Source organism: Pan troglodytes, chromosome 6 (genome assembly GCF_028858775.2).
Source record: "Pan troglodytes isolate AG18354 chromosome 6, NHGRI_mPanTro3-v2.0_pri, whole genome shotgun sequence".
Taxonomy (NCBI): Eukaryota; Metazoa; Chordata; class Mammalia; order Primates; family Hominidae; genus Pan; species Pan troglodytes.
In genome coordinates this window covers 61,558,567-61,582,360 of record NC_072404.2, presented here as the reverse complement: position 1 = coordinate 61,582,360, position 23,794 = coordinate 61,558,567, and the positions used below count along the sequence as shown (strand labels likewise).

Sequence of the window (23,794 nt, the reverse complement as noted above, 5' to 3'; positions counted from 1 at the left end):
GGATTTCACCATGTGGCCAGGCCAACTTCTGACCTCAGGTGATCCGCCCGCCCCAGCCTCCCAAAGTGCTGGGATTACAGGTGTGAGTCTCCGGGCCTGGACTTCTTTCGGTCCTTGTTGCAAGTGGGCCACCTTCACCTGGGAGGTCAGGTCATGGTACTTCTGCCTCTCATTGGGCCCCAGAGTGTACCACCACTCGCCCAGGATCTGGCTGATGGTCCAGTTGTCCTGGTTGGGGTGACACTGGTGGGCCCTGCCAGAGCCTGGTGCCGCTTGCTGAAGATCATGACTGCCACTCACGGGCCGCCGGATGTGGTCCTTGTCCCATTTGTTGGGGCTGCGTCCATCCTTCTCAGAAGATGAGTTCTGTTCCTTGGGCAGGGCACTGAGAGACTGGGCCTGACATCATTTGGGTGGTAGACGCAACTGGGTGTCAGGAGACATGACGGAGAGGAAAGCATCATCGTGGTCATTCTCTGTCTCACTGTCCAGCAGGGGCTCCCCTGAGGGGCCCAGGGCTCCTCCTCCATGGTGGAAGGTGGGCCCTTACCAGGTTCCACCACCCCCAAAGTGTGTGGGGTTCTGGGCCCTGGGCTTTCAGGGCAGGTGGCTTCAGGGGGCCGCCCAGGGTCAGCACTCCCTGTCCCACCTGGTGGACGCTCATGAGCAACAGCTGCCAACTCAGCAGGTTCTTTTGTCTAGTTGGAGGCCACTGAGTGTCTGGCAGGTTGCTGGGCCTTGCGTGGCTGCAGGGAGGGGTCAGGAAGGAGACGGAGTACCAGGGGAATACAGCCAAAGAGCGAGGTTCCACGTTCCTCTGCCTGAACATGCCGAGGCCACGGGAGGCCTTGCTGGATGCAAGCATCAGGGGCCTGTGGGCCGAGTACATGGTCTGGGCAGGGGTTCCTGGCAGGGGCTCACACTTCCTCAGCCCCCTCCTCAGCCAAGGTGGCTTGGGCCTGGAGAAGGGGTTGGGAGGGGAGTAGGAGGCCAGGCCTCAAGTGTTTTTTTGTTGTTGTTGTTTGAGATGCAGTTTGGCTCTTGTCACCCAGGCTGGAGTGCAGTGGTGCAATCTCAGCAGCTGCCACCACACCTGGCTAATTTTTTGTATTTTTAGTAGAGATAGGGTTTCGCCATGTTGGCCAGGCTGGTCTTGACCTCCTGACCTCAGGTGATCCACCCACCTCGGCCTCCCAAAATGCTGGGATTACAGGCATGAGCCACCATGCCCAGCTGCATTCTTTCATTTTTACTTGAAAAACTCCCTTAAGCATTTCTTTTAAGGTACACCTAGTGGTCCTGAATTCCCTCAGCTTTGTTTGTCGAGGAAACATGTTATTTCTTCTTTCTTTCTGAAGGTTAGCTTTGTCAGACATAGTATTAGTTGCTGGCAGTTTTTTCTTTCAGCACTTTGAATGTATTATTTGATTCTCTCCTGACTTGCAAAGTTCCTTCTGAGAAATCTGCTGATAGTCTAATGAAGATTCTCTTGTCTATGTCATGCCACTTTTCTCTTGCCTCTTCAACATTTTAAAAAATCTTTGACTTTTGACTATTTGATTATATTGTGACTTGGCGAGTATCTATTTGGTTTGAACCTCTTTAGGAATCTTTAAGCTTCATGGATTTGGATGTCTAAATCTTTCCCATGATTTAGAGAGTTTTCAGCCATTCTTTCTTTATATAAGCTTTCTTCTCCTTTCTCTACTTTCCTTCTCAGACTCCCATAACCTGACAGTGGTTTGCCTAATGGTGTCTCATTGGCTTTCTTTTCTCTCTCTCTTTTTTTTTCTTTTTTTGAGATGGAGTCTCTCTCTGTTGCCCAAGCTAGAGTGCAATGGCACGGTCTCGGCTCACTGCAACCTCCGCCTCCTGGGTTCAAGTGATTCTCCTGCCTCAGCCTCCCAAATAGCTTGGACTACAGGCATGTGCCACCACACCCAGCTACTTTTTGTATTTTTAGTAGAGACGGGGTTTCACTATGTTGGCCAGGCTGGTCTTGAACTCCTGACCTTGTGATCTGCCTGCCTCAGCCTACCAAAGTGCTGGGATTACAGGTGTGAGCCACCACGCCCGGCCTTCTTTTCTCTTTTTTATTCTTTTTTTCTTTGTCCTCTCACTGGATAATTTCAGATGATCTGTATTCAATTTTACAGATGCTCTCTTCTGTTGAAGTTTACTATTGTGTTACATTGCCCAGGCTGGTCTTGAACTCCTGGACTCAAGCGATCCTTCCACCTTGGCCTCCCAGAGTGCTGAGTTTACAAGCATGAGCCACTGCATCCAGTCAGTCCCAGCACTTTGGGAAGCTGAGGTGGGAGGATCACTTGAGCTCAGGAGTTTGAGACCAGCCTGGGCAACATAGTGAGACCTTGCTTCTATATTAAAAAAAAAAGTCTTTGGGAGGCCAAAGCGGGAGGATCACCTGAGGTTAGGAGTTCAAGACCAGCCTGGCCAACATGGTGAAACCCCGTCTCTACTAAAAATACAAAAATTAGCTGGGCATGGTGGTGCATGCCTGTAGTCCCAGCTTCTCGGGAGGCTAAGGCAGGAGAATCACTCGAACTAGGAGATGGAGGTTGCAGTGAGCTGAGATCGTGCCACTGCACTCCAGCCTGGGCAGCAGAGTGAGACTCCATCTCAAAAAAGGAGAAAAGAAAGAAAAGAAAAATTCCATATCTCAGTGTTTACTCCTGAGTTTTTGAGGTTGTTATTAAGATCATGCTCTACTGTGATGATTTGGGTTTGTTTGATATTTAGAAAAAAGCATATTCTTTTGGTGTTCAGCCACACTGTGCTTTGGTGTCACAACTGCACATTGGTTTCACAGCTGCAGGACAAGTTCGAGCATCTTAAAATGATTCAACAAGAGGAGATAAGGAAGCTCGAGGAAGAGAAGAAACAACTGGAAGGAGAAATCATAGATTTTTATAAAATGAAAGCTGCCTCCGAAGCACTGCAGACTCAGCTGAGCACCGATACAAAGAAAGACAAACATCGTAAGAAATAATAGTTTCTCTTACTATTCTGAGAGCCCTATCATTCTACATCGCAACTTCCTGTGAGATTGTCTTTGTAGCATTTAACTCTGAAGTTCTCATTTTAAAAATTGGCTTGCTTATTGTATATTTTCCCCAACTAAAGTGTGAACTCCTAGCGGGGTGTGGTGGCTCATGCCTATAATCACAGCACTTTGGGAGGCTGAGGCGGGTGGACCACCTGAGGTCAGGAGTTCAAAACCAGCCTGACCAAAATGATGAAACCCTGCCTCTACTAAAAATACAAAAATTAGCTGGGTTTAGTGGCCGGTACCTGTAATCCCAGACACTTGGGAGGCTGAGGCAGGAGAATCACTTGAACCCCGGAGGTGGAGGTTGCAGTGAGCCAAGATCTCACCATTGTACTCCAGCCTGGGTGACAAGAGCAAAACTCCGCCTCAAAAAAAAAAAAAAAAAAAGGTATGAACTCCCAGAAGGCAGATCCTGTGTCCATCTTTTCAGATTCTGTATCTTGGCACTTAGGACGTACACTAACACAAAGATGACTTTCAATCAATATTTGCCAAAATGAAAAAACAAAAGAAACACATAGCATCATGTAAAAGGAGCTGGTTAGGTGGAGAAATTTATTTACCATAGTCCTGCTTTTGGATCCAGTAGTGACTTTTAACTTTTATATCCAAATAGAAGCTGGAGGCTTTGTTGGGGACTCATAGGCATAAAATGTTAAGTTATACAAATCTAATTAATAGGCCTATTTTCCTTTTTAAATTCTACTACTGATAATTTCTTGACAGTTTTTATGATAAAAGGTTGGAATTTGATAAGAACTCCCATGCTTTTGTGTCAGACTTAAAACTGATATTAGAATAAAGAATTCAAAAGTTAGAGAAAGAGTTGCATTTGAATGATAATATTATGTGTTACAGATTTGGGGTATATGCCAAAGTTATCAAAGTTGTAGAAAATAAGGCCAGGTGTGGTGGCTCACACCTGTAATCCCAGCACTTTGGGAGGCCGAGGTGGGCGGATCACTTGCGGTCAGGAGTTTGAGAACAGCCCGGCCAACATGACGAAACCCCATCTCTACTAATAATACAAAATTTAGCCGGGTGTGGTGTTGTGCACCTGTAGTCCCTGCTACTCGGAAAGCTGAGGCAGGAGAATCGCTTGTACCCAGGAGGCAGAGGTTGTAGTGAGCAGAGATTGCGCCACTGCACTCCAGCCTGGGTGACAGAGCGCTGAGTCACCACACCTGGTATAAGCCACTGTGCCCGGCCCACAATGTCTTTTATACATATTGTTAAATCATCTTACAGATTTTATAATTTGGGGGAAGGAAAATTTTACTAAATGATCTTTTAATGGAAACTCTACAAGAACCAGAATCTTTGCTTTGTTCACTTATGTATCCATTCCTAGGCCTAGAAAAATGTCTGACGCATAGCAGCAATTATTCATTGAATAAATGGACCCAGCGATAGAACATTAGCTATGCCATATGCATACATTAAAAATGTAGATTATTGACTTTCAAAAGATAATTAATGTAACTTCTTACTGCTTCTGAACATGTTTGTGAGTTATATTGCTGAGGGACCTTTATCTTCTCATTCTTTCATCTTAATCCAATGTTATTAAAATTGAAACTGAAATCACCAATATTATTCCATATTTAAAAATAACATCTACCTTATAAAAATTATCATTGTGCTGCATTTGAGAATAGACTTTTTAGGTAATAATGGTATAATCCATAGGGTTTTTGAGGGCACAGAAGGATTCATGCTAACAGAGCATTTTATTTTCTATTTTCCAAGAGCTATAAAACATGATATTATATGATACTATAAGGCATATTTTTATTTTCCATAATTTTTTCTAAAAAAAATTAGTGTTGGTTTTCCATATAACTTTTAACTTTATAAGTAAATATTTGTCTCTTTCAGCTCCAGTTTCATGTGAAATAGAGTTTCCAGATTTATGTAGCATGGAAAGTTTTAATACATCAGAGTTACTGATTTTTGCCAGTCATTTTCTCAATTATTTACTTCTTTTATTTTAGTTGATTTTTTTTGTAGTGACAAGTTTTGTTTCTATTCTCATTTCCTTTTGTGTATATTCTATGTAGATTTCGTTTTTGGTTACTATGAAAATTACATATACATCCTGGAGTTATAACATTCTGATTTGAATTTATTTCAACTTAACTTCAATCACATACCAAAATTCTACTGCTATATAGGTCTACTCTTTTTAGGTTATTGATGTAACAAATTGTATCTTTATTCATTGTACACCACCTAACAGATTTATAATTACATTTTATGCATTTGTCTTTTAAATCCTGTAGAAAATAAAAAGCAGAGTTACAAACCAAAATTACAATAATACTGTTTTTATGTTTGTTTATGTATTTACCTTTACCAGAGGGCTTTATATATTCATATAACTTGCTTATTTACTTATATAATTACTGCCTAGAGTTCATTTATTTCAACCTGAAGGACTTTAACACTTCTTGTATGGCAAATTTAGAGATAAATGGATTTCTCAGCTTTTTAAAAAAAGCTGGAAATGTCTTAATTTCTCCCTCATTTTTGAAGGACAGGTTTTCCAGCTATAGACTTCTCAATTGACATGTTTCTTCATTATTTTAAATATATAATCCACTATCTACTGGCCTTCCAAGTTTTCTGCTGAGAAATCAGCTGCTAATGTTAACCGGATCCCTTGTCTGTGAGAGTTACTCTTCTCTCTGAGCTTTTAAGATTCTCACATTGTCTTTTTTTTGTTTTTTGAGACAGAGTCCTGCTCTGTCACCCAGGCTGGAGTGCAGTGGTGTGATCTCAGCTCACTGAAACCTCCGTCTCTTGGGTTCAAGTGATTCTCCCATCTCAGCCTCCCAAGTAGCTGGGGCTACAGGCATGTGCCACTATGCCCAGCTAATTTCTTTGTATTTTTCGTAGAGATGGGGTTTTGCCATGTTGCCCAGGCTGGTCACAAACTCCTGGCCTCAAACAGTCTGCCCAGGACTACCATTTACCCAGCAATCTCATTACTTGGTATAGACCCAAAAGAAAATAAATCATTCTACCAAAAAGGCACATGCACTTGTATGTTTATCGCAGCACTATTCACAATGGTAAAGACATGAAGTCAACTTATATGCCCATCAGTGGTGGACTGGATAAAGAAAATGTGGTACATATACACTGTAAAATACTACACAGCCATAAAAAAGAATGAGATCATGTCTTTTGCAGCAACATGGATGCAACCAGAGGCCCTGATCCTAAGAGAATTAACATAGAAACAGAAAACCAAATGCTGCATGTTCTTACTTACAAGTGGGACATATGGACATACTTTGGGTACATATGGACATAAAGATGGGGCAGCAGACACAGGGTGCTACTAGAGGGGGTAGAGGGAAGAGAGGGGGAAGGCAAGGGCAGAAAAGCCACCTATTGGGTACCATGCTCACTATCTGGGTGATGGGATCGTTCATACCCCCAACCTCAGCATCATGCGAAATACTCACGTAACAAACCTGCACATGTACTCTCTGAATCTAAAATAAAAGTTGAAATTATAAAATTGTTTTTAAAAATTACACATATATATACTTATTGGCACTCTTAAAGACTGTCGGGGCACACAATGACGCTATCACAGAACCGACCCAACTACAAAAATGGATTGATTTAATCACATTAATTGATTTAATTGCAAAGATGTTATGATGCAAAAGTGAAGCCATCATCAGAAATTTTGAATATCTAAAATAGTATATTTAGATATTAAATTTTAAAAATATTTTGAAATAATACAAAATAAAAACAAAACCTTTTTATTGTGCATCACAGGAAGGCGCTTTCCTCAAAAATATATAGATCATACAAATTCATCACAAAATACACTTTTTTTGAGACAGAGTTTCACTCTTGTTGCCCAGGTTAGAGTGCAGTGGTGTGATCTCGGTTCACTGCAACCTCCCACCCTTGGGTTCAAGCGATTTTCCTGCCTCAGCCTCCCAAGTAGCTGGGATTACAGGCACTGCCACCATGCCCAGCTAATTTTTTGTATTTTTAGTAGAGACAGGGTTTCACCATGTTGGCCAGGCTGGTTTTGAACTCCTAACCTCAGGTGATCTACCTGCCTTGGCCTCCCAAAGTGCTGGGGTTACAGGTGTGAGCCACCGCGCCCAGCCCAAAATACACATTTTTAACACACAAGTCATGAAATACAACATTAACAGCACCCCAGAATCCCCCCATACCCCTTCCCAAACATTGTCTTCTCTTTTTTTTTTTTTTTTTTTTTGAGATGGATTCTTGCTCTGTCACCCAGGCTGGAGAGCAGTGGCGATCTCGGCTCACTGCAAGCTGTGCCTCCTGGGTTCATGCCATTCTCCTGCCTCAGCCTCCTGAGTAGCTGGGACTACGGGTGCCCGCCACCACTCCCAGCTAATTTTTTGCATTTTTAGTAGAGACAGGGTTTCACTGTGTTAGCCAGGCTGGTCTCGATCTCCTGACCTTGTAATCCACCCGCCTCGGCCTCCCAAAGTGCTGGGATTACAGGTGTGAGCCACTGTGCCCGGCCAACATTGTCTTCTCTTTCCTCCTCAAGGGAACCCCCATCCTGACTTCTAAAACTGTAGATCACCTTAGCTGGGTTTGTTTTTGTTTTTACCTTATATAAATGGAATTATGCAGTTTGCATGCTTTTGTGTTTGGCTTCTTTTGCTCAACATTATGCTTGTGAAATTCATTTATGCTATTATATATAGCTGTGGTTTCTTTTTTTTCATTACTATGTACTGTGCCCTTCTGTGATATACCACCATTTATTTAGTCCTTCAACTGCTAATGGACACTGGGTTGTTTCAACCTGGGCTGTTACAAATAATACTGTCATGACCATTGTTTTTAGATGTCTCTGGGTGCACATTTATATATAGAGAGAGACATCTAAAAACAAGAATAAATATATATCTTTGTTGCTCCACAGGCTTGTCGGCTCTTTTAATTATAGTAATTCTGGTGGGTTTGTAGTGGTATCTCATTATGGTTTTAATGTGCATTTTCTGATTTATTAATGAGGCTGAACACTTTTTTATGTTTACTGGTCATTTAACGATTCTCTTTTGTGAAGCATCTTTTCCGGATGTTTTCCTATGTTTCTATTGGGTTGTCTTTTCTTTATCAGTTGGCTGGAGTTTATATATTATTGGCATAAGTGCTTTGAGACTTGTAGGCGCTACAAATGTATTTTCCTGTCTGTGGCTTTTTAGTCTTTCAATTACGTCTTTTTGACAGCAAAATTTCAGTGTGGTCAAATATTAATATATTAGTCTTTTCCTTTATGATTCATGGATTTTTTTTTTTTTTTTTGAGATGGAGTTTCACTCTTGTTGCCCAGGCTGGGATCTCAGCTCACCACAACCTCTGTCTCCTGGGTTCAAGCGATTCTCCTGCCTCGGCCTTCTGAATAGCTGGGATTACAGGCATGCGCCACCATGCCCAAATAATTTTGTATTTTTAGTATAGACAGGGTTTCACTATGTTGGTCAGGGTGATCTCGAACTCCCAACCTCAGGTGATCTGCCTGCCTCAGCCTCTCAAAGTGCTGGGATTATAGGTGTGAGCCACCACGCCTGGCCTGATTCATGCTTTTGAAATACAATTTAACACACCTTTTCCTAATTTGACGTCCTGAAGGTATATATCTCTTATTACCTTCTACGTTAGTGCTGTCCAATAGAAATAGGAAGTAAGCCACATATGCAATTTAAAATGATCTAGTATCCACATTAAAAGAACAAAAATAATCAGATAAAACTAATTTTAGTAGTGTTTAATTCAGTATATCCAAATTATTATTTCAAAATTTTAATGTTAAAATTGAGATATTTTTAGTTTTTTTTCCTACTAAGTGCTTAAAATCCAGTGCAAATTTTACACTTAATAGCACATCTCAAGTGCTCAATAGCCATACATGAACAGAGCAATTCTAAAAGATTTATTATTTTTACCTTCTCACATTTAGGTCTATGGTCTATCTGCAATTGATTATTTTTATTATTATTATTATTTTCAAGGCAGAGTCTCACTCTGTTGCCCAGGCTGGAGTGCAGTGGTGCCATGTTGGCCAGGCTGGTCTTGGACTCCTCACCTCAGGTGATCCACCCTCCTTGGCCTCCCAAAGTGCTGGGATTACAGGTGTGAGCCACCACACCCAGCCTAATTTTTGTACTTTTAGTAGATACGGAGTTTCACCATGTTGGCCAGGCTGGTCTTGAACTCCTGACCTAAAGTGATCCGTCCGCTTCGGCCTCCCAAATTGCTGGGATTACAGGCATGAGTCACCACGCCTGGCTGATTTTTTCTAATATCAAAGGGATCACCAGGGTCTTCCCTTTCTTTTGATTCATTTATTTTCTTGGTTCCGAAATGTTTTTTAAAAATATGAAATGCTTAATGAATTTGTGTGTCATACTTTCCCAGGTACCATGCTCATCTTCTCTATGTCATGCCAATTTTAGTATATGTGCTGCCGAAGTGAGCACTGGTTCTGGATTTATTTATTGGTTCATTTATTTTTGAGACAGGGCTTCACTGTGTCTTCCAGGCTGGAATACAGAGGCTTGATCATGGCTTACTGCAACCTCCGCTTTCCAGGGCTCAAGCAATCCTCCCACCTGGGCCTCCCAAAGTGTTGAGATTACAGGCATGAGCCACTGTGCCCAGCCTGGAATGTTTAACTGCTGACTTTGATGCCTGGTTTTGGTTGTACTAGACGCTCCCACTACTTTTTTCTTTAAAAATTACTGGTTTGTTCAGCTCCTTAAAAATATCTTTGCTGTTTTAGACGTCAAAGTATGTGAGGCCAGGTGTGGTGGCTCATGCCTGTAATCCCAGCATTTGGGGAAGCCAAGGTGGGAGGATCTCTCAAGCCCAAGAGTTCAGAACCAGTCTGGGCAACATAGTGAGACCCCTGTCTCTACAAGAACTAAAAATTAGCTGGGCGTGGTGGTGCATACATGTAATCCCAGCTCTTGGAAGGCTGAGGCAGGAAGATCTTGCTTGAGCCCAAGAGGGTGAGGCTTTAGTGACCCATGATCATACCACTGCACTCCAGCTTGGGTGACAGAGTGAGACCCTGTCTCAAAAAAAAAAAAAAAAAAGTAGATTAATAATTGCAGAAACATTTTCTATGCTCCAGGTGACTTTAAAAATTAGACCTAATCTTTGCTGGGCATGGTGGCTCACACCTATAATCCCAGCACTTTAGGAGGCCGAGGTGGGTGGATTGTTTGAGGTCGGGAGCTCGAGACCAGCCTGGCCAACATGGTGAAAGCCTGTCTCTACTAAAAATACAAAAATTAGCCGGGCATGGTGGCAGGCATCTGTAATCCCAGCTACTTGGGAGGCTGAGGTATGAGAATCACTTAAACCTGAAAGGCAGAGGCTGCAATGAGCCGAGATCACGCCACTGCACTCCGGCCTGGGCGACAGAGTGAGACTTGGTCTCAAAAACAAAAACAAAAAACAAACAAAAAATTAGGCCTAATTTTTATTTACAGTTTACTCTTTAGCTTTCATCAAAGCAGTTTTTGGGTTTTTTTTTTTTTTTTTTTTTTTTTTTTTTTTTTGAGACGGAGTCTCTCACTGTTGCCCGGGTTGGAGTGCAGTGGTGCGATCCCGGCTTACTGCAACCTCCGGGTTCGAGCGATTCTCCTGCCTCAGCCTCCCAAGTAGCTGGAATTACAGGCACCCACCACCATACCCAGCTAGTTTTTTGTATTTTTAGTGGAGATGGGGTGTCACTATGGTAACCAGGCTGGTCTCAAACTCCTGACCTCGTGATCCGCTCGACTCAAGCCTCCCAAAGTGCTGGGATTACAGGCATGAACCACCGCGCCCAGCCCATCAAAGCAGTTAACTAACATTTAGAGTAGATGGCCAGGCATGGTGGCTCAGGCCTGTAATCCCATCATCTGTTTGGGAGGCCAAGGTGGGAGGATCACTCTAGTCCAAGAGTTTGAGACCAGACTGGCTAACATAGTGAGACCCCCATATCTACCAAACAAACAAACAAATAGCCGGGTGTGGTGGTGCAAATCTGTAGTCCTAGCTACTTGGGAGGCTAAGGCAGAACTGTTTGAGCCCAAGAGTTTGAGGCTGCAGTGAGCTATGATCGTGCCACTGCACTCCAACTGGGATGACAGAGCAAGACCCTGCCTCAAAAATAAATAAAATAAAATAGACAATAGAATCCTCTGAGCTTTTCACCCTTTCCACAGGTTATAGGTGCCTGCAAGAAATAGTGAGTGTTACAGGTAGACATTTTTCATTGCAACATAACTAGGATATCTTTTCTAACCATGTTACTATGCAGACGTAGAACGAAAAGCCAATCAGCCGGGGCTATAGCAGGAATTCAGGCATCGTGCAGATGACTCAGTTTGAAGGGCCTTTTCTTTTCTTTCTTTCTTTCTTTTTTTTTTGAGGCGGAGTCTTGCTCTGTCGCCCAGGCTGGAGTGCAGTGACGTGATCTCAGCTCACTGCCACCTCCACCTCCCAGGTTCAAGTGATTCTCATGTGTCAGTCTCCCAAGTAGCTTGGGAGGATATCAGCCTGGCTGATACCCTCCTCTTAAGTCTGGATTAGACCTGCTGGCTTGCTTCTTTTTTATTTTGTTATGAGACAAGGTCTTGCTTTGTTCTCCAGGCTGGAGTGCCGCTGTGCGGTAGTTCACTGCAGCCTCAACCGCCTGAGCTCAAGAGATCCTCCTGCCTCAGCCTCCCGAGTAACTGGGATCACAGGCACATGCCACAGCTCCCACTTAATTTTCTTTAGAGGCAGGGTCTCACTATGTTGCCTAGGCTGGTCTTGAACTTCTGGACTCAAGTGATCTTCTCACTTCGTCCTCCCAAAGTGCTGGGATTGCAGGCATGAGCCACTGTGCCGGCAAGAAATAAGGTTTAATTTATTGGTGCGAGCTGTCCAGTTGGCTATGCTGAGAGCTGCTGATGTGAGTGGGTTCAGGGCCAGGGTGAGAAGTCGTGATCCTTTCGAGCTTCTCTGCACCTTCACCTTCTGGAAAAGGGCAGGGTCCCCGCAGTCAGACTCCCCGCCAGCTCTTGGTGGGCCCTGACTTAACACCCTTCTGACTTGTTGTCATCGTGGTTCCTGGCATGTGGCACTAAGCACTATTTTTTTTTTTTTTTTGAGTCAGGGTCTCACTCTGTTGCCCAGGCTGGAGTGCAGTTGTGCAGTCTCAGCTCACTGCAACCCTGACCTCCCAGGCTCAAGTGATCCTTCTGCCTCAGCCTCCCAAGTAGCTGGGATCACAGATGCCCACCACCAGACCTGGTTAATTTTTGTATTATTATTATTATTATTATTATTGAGATACTGGGTATCCCTATGTTGCCCAGGCTGGTCTTGAACTCCTGGGGGTTCCTCCCACATCAGCCTCCCAAAGTACTGAAATTACAGATGTGAGTCATCACAACTCAGACAGAGCTTTTTAAAAACCAACTTGAGATTTTATTTCAAAATTAAAACAAGATTTTAAAATGTTCAAATTAGGCTGGGCGCAGTGGCTCACGCCTGTAATCTTAGCACTTTGGGAGGCCGAGGCAGGAGGATTACCTGAGATCAGGAGTTCGAGACCAGCCTAGCCAACATGGTGAAACCCTGTCTCTACTAAAAATACAAAAATTAGCCAGGCCTGGTGGCACATACCTGTAATCCCAGCACTTTGGGAGGCCGAGACGGGCAGATCACGAGGTCAGGAGAGCAAGACCATCCTGGCTAACACGGTGAAACCCCGTCTCTACTAAAAATATAAAAAAATTAGCCGAGCATAGTGGCGGGCACCTGTAGCTACTCGGGAGGCTGAGACAGGAGAATGGCGTGAACCCGGAAGGCAGAGCTTGCAGTGAGCCGAGATCACGCCACTGCACTCCAGCCTGGGCTACAGAGCAAGACTCCATCTAAAACAAACAAACAAACAAACAAACAAACAAAACAAAACAAACAAACAAACAAACTATATATATATATATATATAATTTTCCTCTCAGTCCCAGGTATTCTAACAAGCCTTGACGGCCCCCATTTTGAGATGACAGCCTGTGGCAAGGGCCTGGCGAACAGGTTCTGTGTGTAGAATTGAGGTCGTTGTGGAGTAACATTTCCTCAGGCTGCATCAGCCTGCGGGTGAAAGTAAAGTTGGGTGCGGTGGCTCTCCCCTGGATTCCTTGATGCTTTTAATACCCTGAGTCCTCCACCCCACTCTGAGCCACATTGACACTTGTGCACAAAGGTGCGTGGTGTGGCCCCAGTGCCCACAGGATTGCTTGTGAGAACTGCTCCTTCAGCCCCACCTGTGGCCTCTCCTTCTCCAGGGTGAAGTCTGGTTCCTGATGTTCATGCCACGCTCCTTCTCACCAGGGTGCACAGGCATCACTGCCTCCAAAACACCTGATTGAAACCTGTTCCTGGTGGGGCCACCTCACCTGTCCAGGATGGCTTTCTCTGAAGCCAGTTCTCCCACCACAGTGGAAGTAAAGAAAATTATGAAAACTGGCTGGGCTGCTCATGCCTGTAATCCCAGCACTTTGGGAGGCCAAGGGGGGCAGATCACTCGAGGTCAGGAGTTCGAGACCAGCCTGGAGAACATGGCAAAACCCTGCCTTTACTAAAAATACAAAAAATGAACTGGGCATGGTGGTGTGTGCCTGTAATCCCAGCTACTGAGGAGGCTCAGGCATGAGAATCGCTTGAACCCGTGAGATGGAGGTTGCAGTGAGCTGAGATCATGCAACTACACTCCAGGCTGGGCAACAGAGCAAGACTCTGTCTAAAAAAAGAAAAGAAAAGAAAAGAAAATTATGAAAACTCTCTCTTGAATATATGGGCATCTCCTGACCTGAACAGGGAGGTGGTTGAGGGGAGGTCCTGGCAGGTGGGACAGGGTATCCTGGCAGGGCAGGAGCTGGGACTTCAGCATATTTAGTGTCTGGACTTCAATGGTGCCCTTTGTTACAAGTATCCATCTGCATCCACTGACTTATATGGGGGAACCTGGGGAAAGATCAGTGATACGGTTTGGCTGTGTCCCCACCCAAATCTCATTTTGAATTTTAGCTCCCATAATCCCCAGGTGTTGTGGCAGGGACCCAGTAGGAGGTAATTGAATCATGGGAGCAGGTGTTTCCCATGCTGTAGTGAATAAGTCTCATGACATCTGATGGTTTTATAAAAGGTCAGTTCCTCTGTACACGCTTTCTTGCCTGCTGCCATGTAAGATGTGCCTTCAGCCTTCCTTTGCCTTCCGTCACGACTGTGAGGCCTCCCCAGCCATGCTGAACAAAGTGTCTATTAAACCTCTTTCCTTTATAGATTACCTAGTCTCAGGTATGTCTTTATTAGCAGTGTGAGAATGGACGAATACAACGAACTTCAATGGCCTAAGTGGGTCCAGCCACCACTCCAGAAGATAAAGGATTATAAACCATGGTGGCATCCACATGGTGCTAACTCAGCATATGTGCAGAGTATAAGCTGTGGGGCTATGGTGGCCTCCACCTAGATTTCAAAACATGTATTGAGCAGTCGGGAGCCCCAGGCAGAAGTTTGTCACAGAGGTGGAGCTACTGCAGAGAGCCCCCACCAGGGCAACGCCTAATGGAGCTGTGAGAGTGGGGCCACCTCTGAGATCCAAGAACTGTAGAGTTTTTTGTTTGTTTGCTTGTTTTTTGAGATAGAGTCTTGCTCTGTCATCCAGGCTGGAATGAAGTGGCACAATCTTGGCTCACTGCAACCTCCACCTCCTGGGTTCAAGCAATTCTCCTGCCTCAGCCTCCCGAGTAGCTGGGATTACAGGTGTGCGCCACCATGCCCAGCTAATTTTTGTATTTTTAGTAGAGATGGGGTTTCACCATGTTGGCCAGGCTGGTCTCAAACTCCTGACCTCAGGTGATCTGTCTGCCTCGGCCTCCCAAAGTGCTGGGATTACAGGTGTGAGCCACTGCACCTGGCTGACCTACAGAGTGAATAATGTGCAACTCCAGCCTGGGAGAGCTGAAGGCATGATACTTCAACCCATGAGAGCTGCTGCGTGAACTGAGCCCAGTGGCCACAGCAGTATAGTAGCCCTATAGTGCTAGCTCTAGAGGGGCAGGGCTGCTCTAGGCTTTGGGGACTCAACCCTCCCGATGTATCCAGGTAGCAGTGCAGGAAATAAAAGATTATTCTGGAGTCTTAAGATTTAATTTGTCTGCCGTGTTGGGTTTGGACTTACTTTGGGCCTGTTACTTCTTTGGGCCTGTTTCTCCTTTTTGAAATGAAAATGTCTGCTGGGCACGGTGGCTCATGCCTGTAATCCCAGCTACTCAGGAGGTTGAGGCAGGAGAATCACTTGAACCTGGGAGGTGGAGGTTGCAGTGAGCCAAGATCGCGCCATTGCACTCCAGCCTGGGCAACAAGAGCAAACTCCATCTCAAAAAAACAAAGAAAAGAAAAGAAAAGAAAAGAAAAGAAAAGAAAAGAAAACGTCTACCTTATATCTGTCCTACCATTGTATTTTGGAAGCACATCACTTTTTTTTTTTTTTTAATTTCACATGCTCACAGCTGGAGGAAAATTTGCCTCAGGATGAACTGTGCCCTGGTTCTCACCCATATCTGATTTAGATGAGACTCTGAACTTTAAACTTTTGAGGTGGTCCTCCTGAAACAAGTTAAGACTTTTGGAGCTATTGGGATAGAATGAATGTATTTTGCATGTGAGCAGTACATGAATTTGTGTGGTCAGGGGCAGAATGCTATTGCTTGAATGTATCCCCCAAAGTTCACGTGTTGGAAACCTAATCCCCAATGCAACAATGTTGACAGGTAGGACCTTTAAGAGGTGATTGGGTCATGAAGACTCTGCCTTCAGGAATGGATGAATGCCATTATTGTGGGAGTGGGGTTCATTATGATGTGAGTGGGTTCCTTATGAAGGATGAGCTCGGTCCCCTTTCTGCTCTCTCTCATGATATACTTTCTGCCATTGTCCGCCACAGCAAGAAGGCCCTCAGCAGATGTAGCCCCTCTACTTGGACTTCATCAACCTCCAGAACCCTGAACCAAATAAATTTCTGTTCATTATAAATTACCTGTTATAGCAGCACAGAATGGATGAAGACAAGTGCCTCTGAATGACTTACCCTAGAGAGAAGAAACTGGTTAAAAATGCAAATTTTTGAGTGTCTCCCAGAGCTCTGAATCTAAATCTCTGGATGTCTAAATCTCTGGATATCTAATTTTTAACAACTTTCCTGGTGATTCTTAAGCACATTAAAATTTGAGAACTGCTGCTCTATGTCCAGTATCATTTTAACCTGGAAAATAAGCACTCACCAACGCTTCAATCAATGTTATTACCTGAGTTTGCCTGATCATAAAGGTCACTAGAGGGCTTGATAAAAATACACATTCTTAGGTCTCTCTGCTGGTGGGAATCACCTATGAAACAAAGCCCAAAAATCTGTATTTAAAAAATTTTTTTATATGTTTTGCTTTTCTTGAGATAGGGTCTCTCTCTGTCGCCCAGGCTGGAATGCAGTGGCGTGATCTCAGCTTACTGCAACATGCGCCTCCCTGGTTCAAGCAATTTACTGGCCTCAGCCTCCTGAGTAGCTGAGATTACAGGTGCCCGCCAACATGCCCAGTTAATTTTTGTATTTATAGTAGAGACAGGGTTTCACCATGCTGGCCAGGCCGGTCTTGAACTCCTGAACTCAGGTGATCCACCCCCCCCTTGGCCTCCCAAAGTTCTGGGATTAGAGGTGTGAGCCACCACACCCGGCCAGCTTCTGGAAGAATTTAATCTGATCCAGTATTGCATTTTTCTTTTTTTCTTTTTTCTTTTTTTTTTTTTTTTTGAGACGGAGTCTCGCTCTGTCGCCCAGGCTGTAGTGCAGTGGCGCGATCTCAGCTCACTGCAAGCTCCGCCTCCCGGGTTCACGCCACTCTCCTGCCTCCTGCCTCAGCCTCCCAAGTAGCTGGGACGGCAGGCGTCCGCCACCACGCCCAACTAATTTTTTTTGTATTTTTAGTAGAGACAGGGTTTTACCATGTTGGCCAGGCTGGTCTCAAACTCCTGACCTCAGGTGATCTGCCTGCCTTGTCCTCCCAAAGTGCTAGGATTACAGGCAGGAGCCACCGCGCCTAGTCAAAATATATTTCTTATGTAAAACAGAGTTTTCCTTGGCTGTGTTCTACTCATGGCTAAAAGTTTCCTAAAATGGGCCTTGTTTCTTTTTCTTTTTCTTTCTTCTCCTCTTCTTCCTCCTCCTCCTCCTCCTCCTTCTGTAGAACAGCTAGAAAGAGCCTTGTTCTTAACCCAAACAGGCCTCTTCTAAAAATGTTTTCTATATCAGCAAGACTAATTAAATTGGAAAAGATCACCAACTAAATGATAAAACAAGGTAAAGCCTATTGCTAATTATTTTTGAATAATTTATTCCTGGGCTCCCTACGACTTGTTGAGGAATTGCAAGATACTGGGAAGTCTCTAATTAAGGAGTTTTAGAATAAACAGAAGTATAAACATTCACAGGAGTTAGATTTGAAGACAATTGCTTTTAACACAGAGACTCACCAGGAGGTGAGCATCATGGAGGGGGTTATTTATTATGTGTTTTACTTTGAACTGAGAACATGTGCATTGATTAGGTCAAAAGTGTTCTTGTCCTAGCATAGTGAAGGAAATATATGCGAGATAAGGATGAATGTGGTATGTAGGGAGATCCAGGCAAGGCTGCAATGTGGACTGCGGACTGTGGGCAAATTAACGCACCACTTTATGAATGGCCCGGCCGGGCGCGGTGGCTTCTGCTTGTAATCCCAGCACTTTGGGGGGCCGAGGCGGGTGGGAGAGGTCAGGAGATTGAGACCATCCTGGCTAACACAGTGAAACCCTGTCTCTACTAAAAATACAAAAAATTAGCCGGGCGTGGTGGTGGGCGCCTGTATTCCCAGCTACTCGGGAGGCTGAGGCAGAATGGCATGAACCCGGGAGGCAGAGCTTGCAATGAGCCGAGATCACGCCACTGCACTCTAGCCTGGGCGACAGAGCGAGACTCTGTCTCAAATAAATAAATAAATAAATAGATAAATAAATAAATAAATAAATAAATGGCCCTTAGAGAGGGAATCCTAAAAAGATCCCAGGACTTGCAGCAGCCACACAGGAGATTGAGTATTCAAGGGAATAGAATGCTGGAGAACACAGAGACAGTTAGGTTAGCTAAAGAAGATGAAAAATGAGGCTGGGCACAGTTCTTCATACCTGTAATCCCAACACTTTGGGAGGCCAAGGCAGGAGGATCACTTGAGCCCAGGAGGTTGAGGCTGGCCTGAGTGACATAGTGAGACCCCATCTCTACAAAAAATGAAAAGAAACCAATCGGGTACGGTGACATGTGCCTGTGGTCTCAGCTACTCAGGAGGCTGAGGTGGGAGAATCACTTGAGCCTCAGGAGGTGAGACCCTGTTGAGGAGGAAGAGGAGGAGGAGGAAGAGGAAGAAGAAGGAGGAGGAAGAAGAAGAGGTAGAAAAAGAAGGAGGAGGAAGAAGAAGAGGTAGAAAAAGAAGGAGAAGAAGGAGGAGGAGGCAGAAAGAAGGAAAGAAGAAGAAGAAGAAAGAAGAAAAGAAGAAGAAGAAATGGTCTCTCAGCAGCCATGAAGAGTAGGAAGATAACCCAACCTACCTCTTGCTGGGTCTATGGGGAAAACATTGATTAAAGCAGAGCAGGTGTTCAGAGAGAGACTAGGTTTGGGTGAGTAAGAGATTTGAAAAGCTAGAAGGAAAGGAGGATATTTAACTTACTCTTACTGTGTAATATATAACCCCAAAACTTTAGGTGCTTAAAATAACAATCTTGTGGGGCACAGTGGCTCACACCTGTAATCCCAGCAATTTGGGAGGCCATGGCGGGCAGATCACCTGAGGTTAGGAGTTCGAGACCAGCCTGACCAACATGGAGAAACCCCGTCTCTATTAAAAATACAAAATTAGCCGGGTGTGGTGGCACACACCTGTAATCGCAGCTATTCGGGGGGCTGAGGCGGGAGAATCGCTTGAACCTGGGAGGTGGAGGTTGCAGTGAGCTGAGATTATGCCATTGCACTCCAGCCTGGGCAACAAGAGTGAAACTCCATCTGGAAAAAAAAAAGTTTTTTATTTTCATGGTTCTGGGAGTTGATGGGTTCAGGCAGGTGATTTTCACTTGGGGTCTCTCATGCTGTTGCAGTGGCTGGGGCTGGAGTCTTCACAAAGCCTTCTTCAGTCTCATGTCCGGCAACTGATGTTGGCTGTCATCTGAAACCTGTGCTGGGACTGTTGACTGGAACATCAAAATGTGGCCTCTCCTTGTGATCTGGGCTTCCTCACAGCATGGTGGCTGAGTTCAAAGAGCAAGCATCCTGGGAAGACCACGGAGAAATGGTGTCACCTTTTATAACCTAGCTTGAATCACTTCTGCCAGTCACAGACCTTCTTGAATTCAAGGGGGAGGAGCACAGACCCGACCTCACCATGGGAGCAATGTTAAGGTCATGCTGAAGAAGGACACATGCCATTATTATTATTATTACTACTACTATTGTTATTATGAGGGAGTCTTGCTCTGTCACCCAGGCTGGAGAGCAGTAATTCAATCTCGACTCACTGCAACTTCCACCTCCCAGATTCAAGAGATTCTCCTGCCTCAGCCTCCCGAGTAGCTGGGATTACAGGCACCTGCCACCACGCCCAGCTAATTTTTGTACTTTTAGTGGAGGTGGGGTTTCACCATGTTGGCCAGGCTGGTCTCAAACTCCTGATCTCAAGTTATCCTCCCGCCTTGGCCTCCCAAAGTGCTGGGATTACAGGCATGAGCCACTGCACCCAGCACATGCTATTTAGTAAAAAGTCAGAAAACAGTCAGGTGTGGTGGTTTGTGCCTGTAATCCCACACTTTGGGGACCGAGGTGGGCAGATCACTTGAGGTCAGGAGTTTGAGACCAGCCTGGACAACATGAGACCCCATCTCTATAAAAATAAGTATAAAATTAAAAGTCAGAAAACAACAGATATTGGTGATGATGCAGAGAAAAGGGAATGCTTATACACTGTTGGTGGGAATGTAAATTATTACAACCCTTACAGAAAACAGTATGGAGATTTATCAAAGAACTAAAAATAGAACTGCTGTTCAACCAGCAATCTCACTACTAGGTACCTACCCAAAGGGAAAGAAATCTATATATCAAAAAGTACCTGTACTTACCTGTAATCCCAGCACTTTGTGGGGCTGAGGCAGGCAGATCACCTGAGGTCAGGAGTTCAAGACCAGCCTGACCAATATGATGAAACTCGCCTGACCAATATGATGAAACCCCATCTCTACAGAAATTACAAAAATTAGCCGGGTGTGGAGGCGTGCACCTGTAGTCCCAGCTACTTGGGAGGCTGAGACAGGAGAACCACTTGAACCTGGGAGGTGGAGGTTGCAGTAAGCTGAGATTGCGCCATTGCACTCCAGCTGGGCAACAGAGCGAGACTCCTTTTCAAAAAAAAATATATAAAATATTGTTATTAACATGGTCACTATGTTGTACAATAGATCTCTGGCCTGGGCAACAAGAGCGAAACTCCATCTCAAAAAGTTAAAAAAAAAAAAAAGTACCTGTACTCATATGTGTATCACAGCACTATTCATGGTAGCAAAGATATGGAATCAACCTAAGTGTCCATCAGCAGATGACTGGATAAAGAAAATGTGGTACATGTACACCATGGAACATGACTCAGCCACAAATAGAATGAAATCATATCTTTTGCAGCACTGTGGATAGAACTGGAGGCCATTATCCTCAGTGAAATAATTCAGAAACAAAGTCAAATACTGAATGTTCTCATGCATAGGAGTTAAACAATAGGTAGACATGGGGAACAACAGATATTGGAGACTCCAAAAGATGGGAGGATGGGAAGAGGGTGAGGGGTGAAAATTTTCCTATTGAGTACAATGTTCACTATTTGAATCATGGCTACACTCAAAGCCAAGACCTCAGCACTCCACAACATGTGCACATAGAAATCCTGTACCTGTACCCCCTAAATAGATCAAACATTTTTTCAGTTTTATTTATTAAAAAGTTAAACTGGCCGGGTGCGGTGGCAGGTGCCTGTAATCCCAGCTACTTGGGAGGCTGAGGCAGGAGAATCGCTTGAATCCCGGGAGTGGAGGTTGCAGTGAGCCAAGATTGCGCCACTGCACTGCACTCCAGCCTGGGTGACAGAGTGAGACTCCCTCTCAAAAAAAAAAAAAAAAAAAAAAAAAAAAATCAACTTTTTACAGGTGGCTAACACCTGAAATCCCAGCACTTTAGGAGGCCAACGTGGGTGGATCAACTGAGGTCGGGAGTTCGAGACCAGCTTGATAATATGGCAAAACCTTGTGTCTACTAAAAATACAAAAATTAGCCAGCCTGTTGTGACACATGCCCGTTGTGGCTCATGCCCGAAATTCCAGCACTTTGGGAGGCTGAGGTGGGTGGATCGCCTGAGGTCAGGAGCTTGAAACCAGCCTGGCCAGCATGGTGAAACCCGTCTCCACTAAAAATACAAAAATTAGCTGGGCGTGGTGGTGGGCACCTGTAGTCCCAGCTACTTAGGAGGCTGAGGCAGGAGAATCGCTTGAGCCTGGGAGATCGAGGTTGTAGTATGCTGAGATCGCACCACTGCACCCCAGCCTGGGCAACAGAGTGAGACCCTGTCTCAAAAAAACAAACAAAATATAAAGCAAGCAGTCACGAGTTGCAGGAGGTCTTGCAGTGACTGAATGCACTGCAGCATATCTGCGTAGTCTGTGTGGGGTGCGAGGGTCAGCAGGGCCAGCTGAACAGGCTGCATGGAACTGTCCCATGGGAAGGTGGCCACAGGGAGCAGTTGTGTAAAGCAGACTTCTGGATCCACCACACTGAGGAACTGGGGGGTCGGGGAATAGAACTGGAAACAGTGTCAAGAGTGAGTGAGCTGGCCACGCACTGTGGCTCACACCTGTAATCTCAGCACTTTGGGAGGACGAGGCAGGAGGATCACCTGAGGTCAGGAGTTCGAGACCAGCCTGGGCAACATAGTGAAACCCAGTCTCTACAAAAAATACAAAAATTAGCCAGGCGTGGCAGCGGGCACCTGTAATCCCAGCACTTTGGGAGGCTGAGGCGGGAGGATCACAAGGTCAGGAGTTTGAGACCAGCCTGACTAACATGGTGAAACCCCATCTCTACTAAAAATACAAAAAAAAAAAAAAAAAAAGAAAAAGAAATAGCCGGGCGTGGTGGCGTGCGCCTGTAATCCTAGCTACTCAGGAGGCTGAGGCAGGAGAATCACTTGAACCCAGGAGGTGGAGGTTGCAGTGAGCCAAGATCGTGCCACTGCACTCCAGCCTGGGTGACAGAGCCAGACTCCATCTCAATAAATAAATAAATAAATAAATAAATAAATAAATAAAATAATAATAGCCCTTCCCCAAAACTCAACCACCTTCATAAAGCTAGTGAGAGACCACCAGGCTAGGAGGATGAGAGAAGCCTAAATTCCGCCAAGGTGTACACATAAACACCGTTTCTAGTTATTATTCTAGAGGGCAGGCACAAGATTTGCAAATCCCCGTTACTCCTGCAGGTTACATCACGACTGTAGAACCTAAGATTGGCCTTTTGAGATGTCTTTTCAGGTTTTTGCATTTCTTTTTTCTTTTCTTTTTTTGTTTTGTTTTGAGACAGTTTCACTCTGTCACCCAGGCTGGAGTGCAGTGGCACAATCTCTGCTCACTGCAACCTCTGCCTCCTGGATTCAAGCAATTCTCCTGCCTCAGCCACCCGAGTAGCTGGGATGACAGGCGTGCCCCACCACATTTTGTATTTTTAGTAGAGATGGGGTTTCATCATGTTGGCCAGGTGGGTCTCCAACTCCTGACTTCAAGTGATCTGCCCATCTTGGCCTCCCAAATGCTGGGATTACAGGCGTGAGCCACCGTGCCTGGCCCAGGTTTTTGTGTTTCTGACCATCAGTGGCTCCACCTGTACCTAACTAACCCCGCCCCCGCCCCCACCCGACCCCACCCCATGGCCAATTCTGTGGCTCCACCCAGAAGCGAATCCCCTGGCCTGCCAAAGTATCCTTGAAGAAGTCTAGCCTCCGAATTTTTGGGGAGATTGATGTAAGAATAAAGCTCTGGCCTCCTGTTTGGCCGGTTCTGCACGAATTAAGCTCTCTATTGCAATTCCCGTCTTGAGAAATGGGCTCTATCTGTGCCGCGGGCAAGAACTAGTGGGGCAGTAGCAGCTGTGACGGTCAGACAGTGAAAACCAGTGGGGGATCGGTCCTCCCACCCGCCCACCAATGGCCTGCTCCTGCCATGCACACCGGGTGGCATAGAGGCTGATGCCGTTTGCAGCACTTTTCAAGGTCCTGGCATGCCTGGTCCTGCCCAGAGCTTGGCACTACTGAAAAGTGCAAACACCACAAAACGGTTTCTAGGAGAGCGGCCAGGAGGCATTCACAGTTGGGAACAACGGCCTCATTGTTTGGAATCTCATTTAAATGGTGCCAAACCTATTTCATGTCTCTCCTTCAGAAACTGATTTGGAAGGAAATTTGATTAATTTGATTTGCTTATGTGGCTGAATAATTATTTATTTAATTATATAGCCAAATTTGGTTAAGTAAGTTTTTCAACTAA

General features: G+C 45.0%; 1 protein-coding gene, 1 long non-coding RNA gene and 1 other non-coding gene across 4 annotated transcripts in view; 1 reads left to right on the top strand and 2 right to left on the bottom strand.

Moving 5' to 3' along the window:
• Positions 1-16,380, top strand: part of SEPTIN14 (septin 14) — an 82,765-nt gene extending 66,385 nt beyond the window's left edge. The window contains exons 10-11 of one of the 2 annotated variants that reach the window (XM_519103.7): positions 2,831-2,999; positions 16,083-16,380. In XM_519103.7, coding sequence (XP_519103.5) covers positions 2,831-2,999; positions 16,083-16,144 — 231 coding nt within the window. In that variant the 3' untranslated portion in view covers positions 16,145-16,380. The remainder of the gene's footprint in view (positions 1-2,830; positions 3,000-16,082) is intronic. The other variant, XM_009453106.5, reaches the window with a different exon arrangement.
• Positions 9,464-9,570, bottom strand: LOC112209843 (U6 spliceosomal RNA). The gene has a single exon (XR_002944845.1). It is a non-coding gene; the product is annotated as a U6 spliceosomal RNA (small nuclear RNA).
• A 2,844-nt stretch (positions 16,381-19,224) lies between the features above and the next one.
• On the bottom strand, positions 19,225-22,351 carry LOC107971769 (uncharacterized). The gene is made up of 2 exons (XR_001714633.3): positions 20,333-22,351; positions 19,225-19,487 (listed from the first exon to the last, which is right to left on the bottom strand). It is a non-coding gene; the product is annotated as an uncharacterized LOC107971769 (long non-coding RNA).
• Between the last annotated feature and the right edge of the window lie 1,443 nt (positions 22,352-23,794).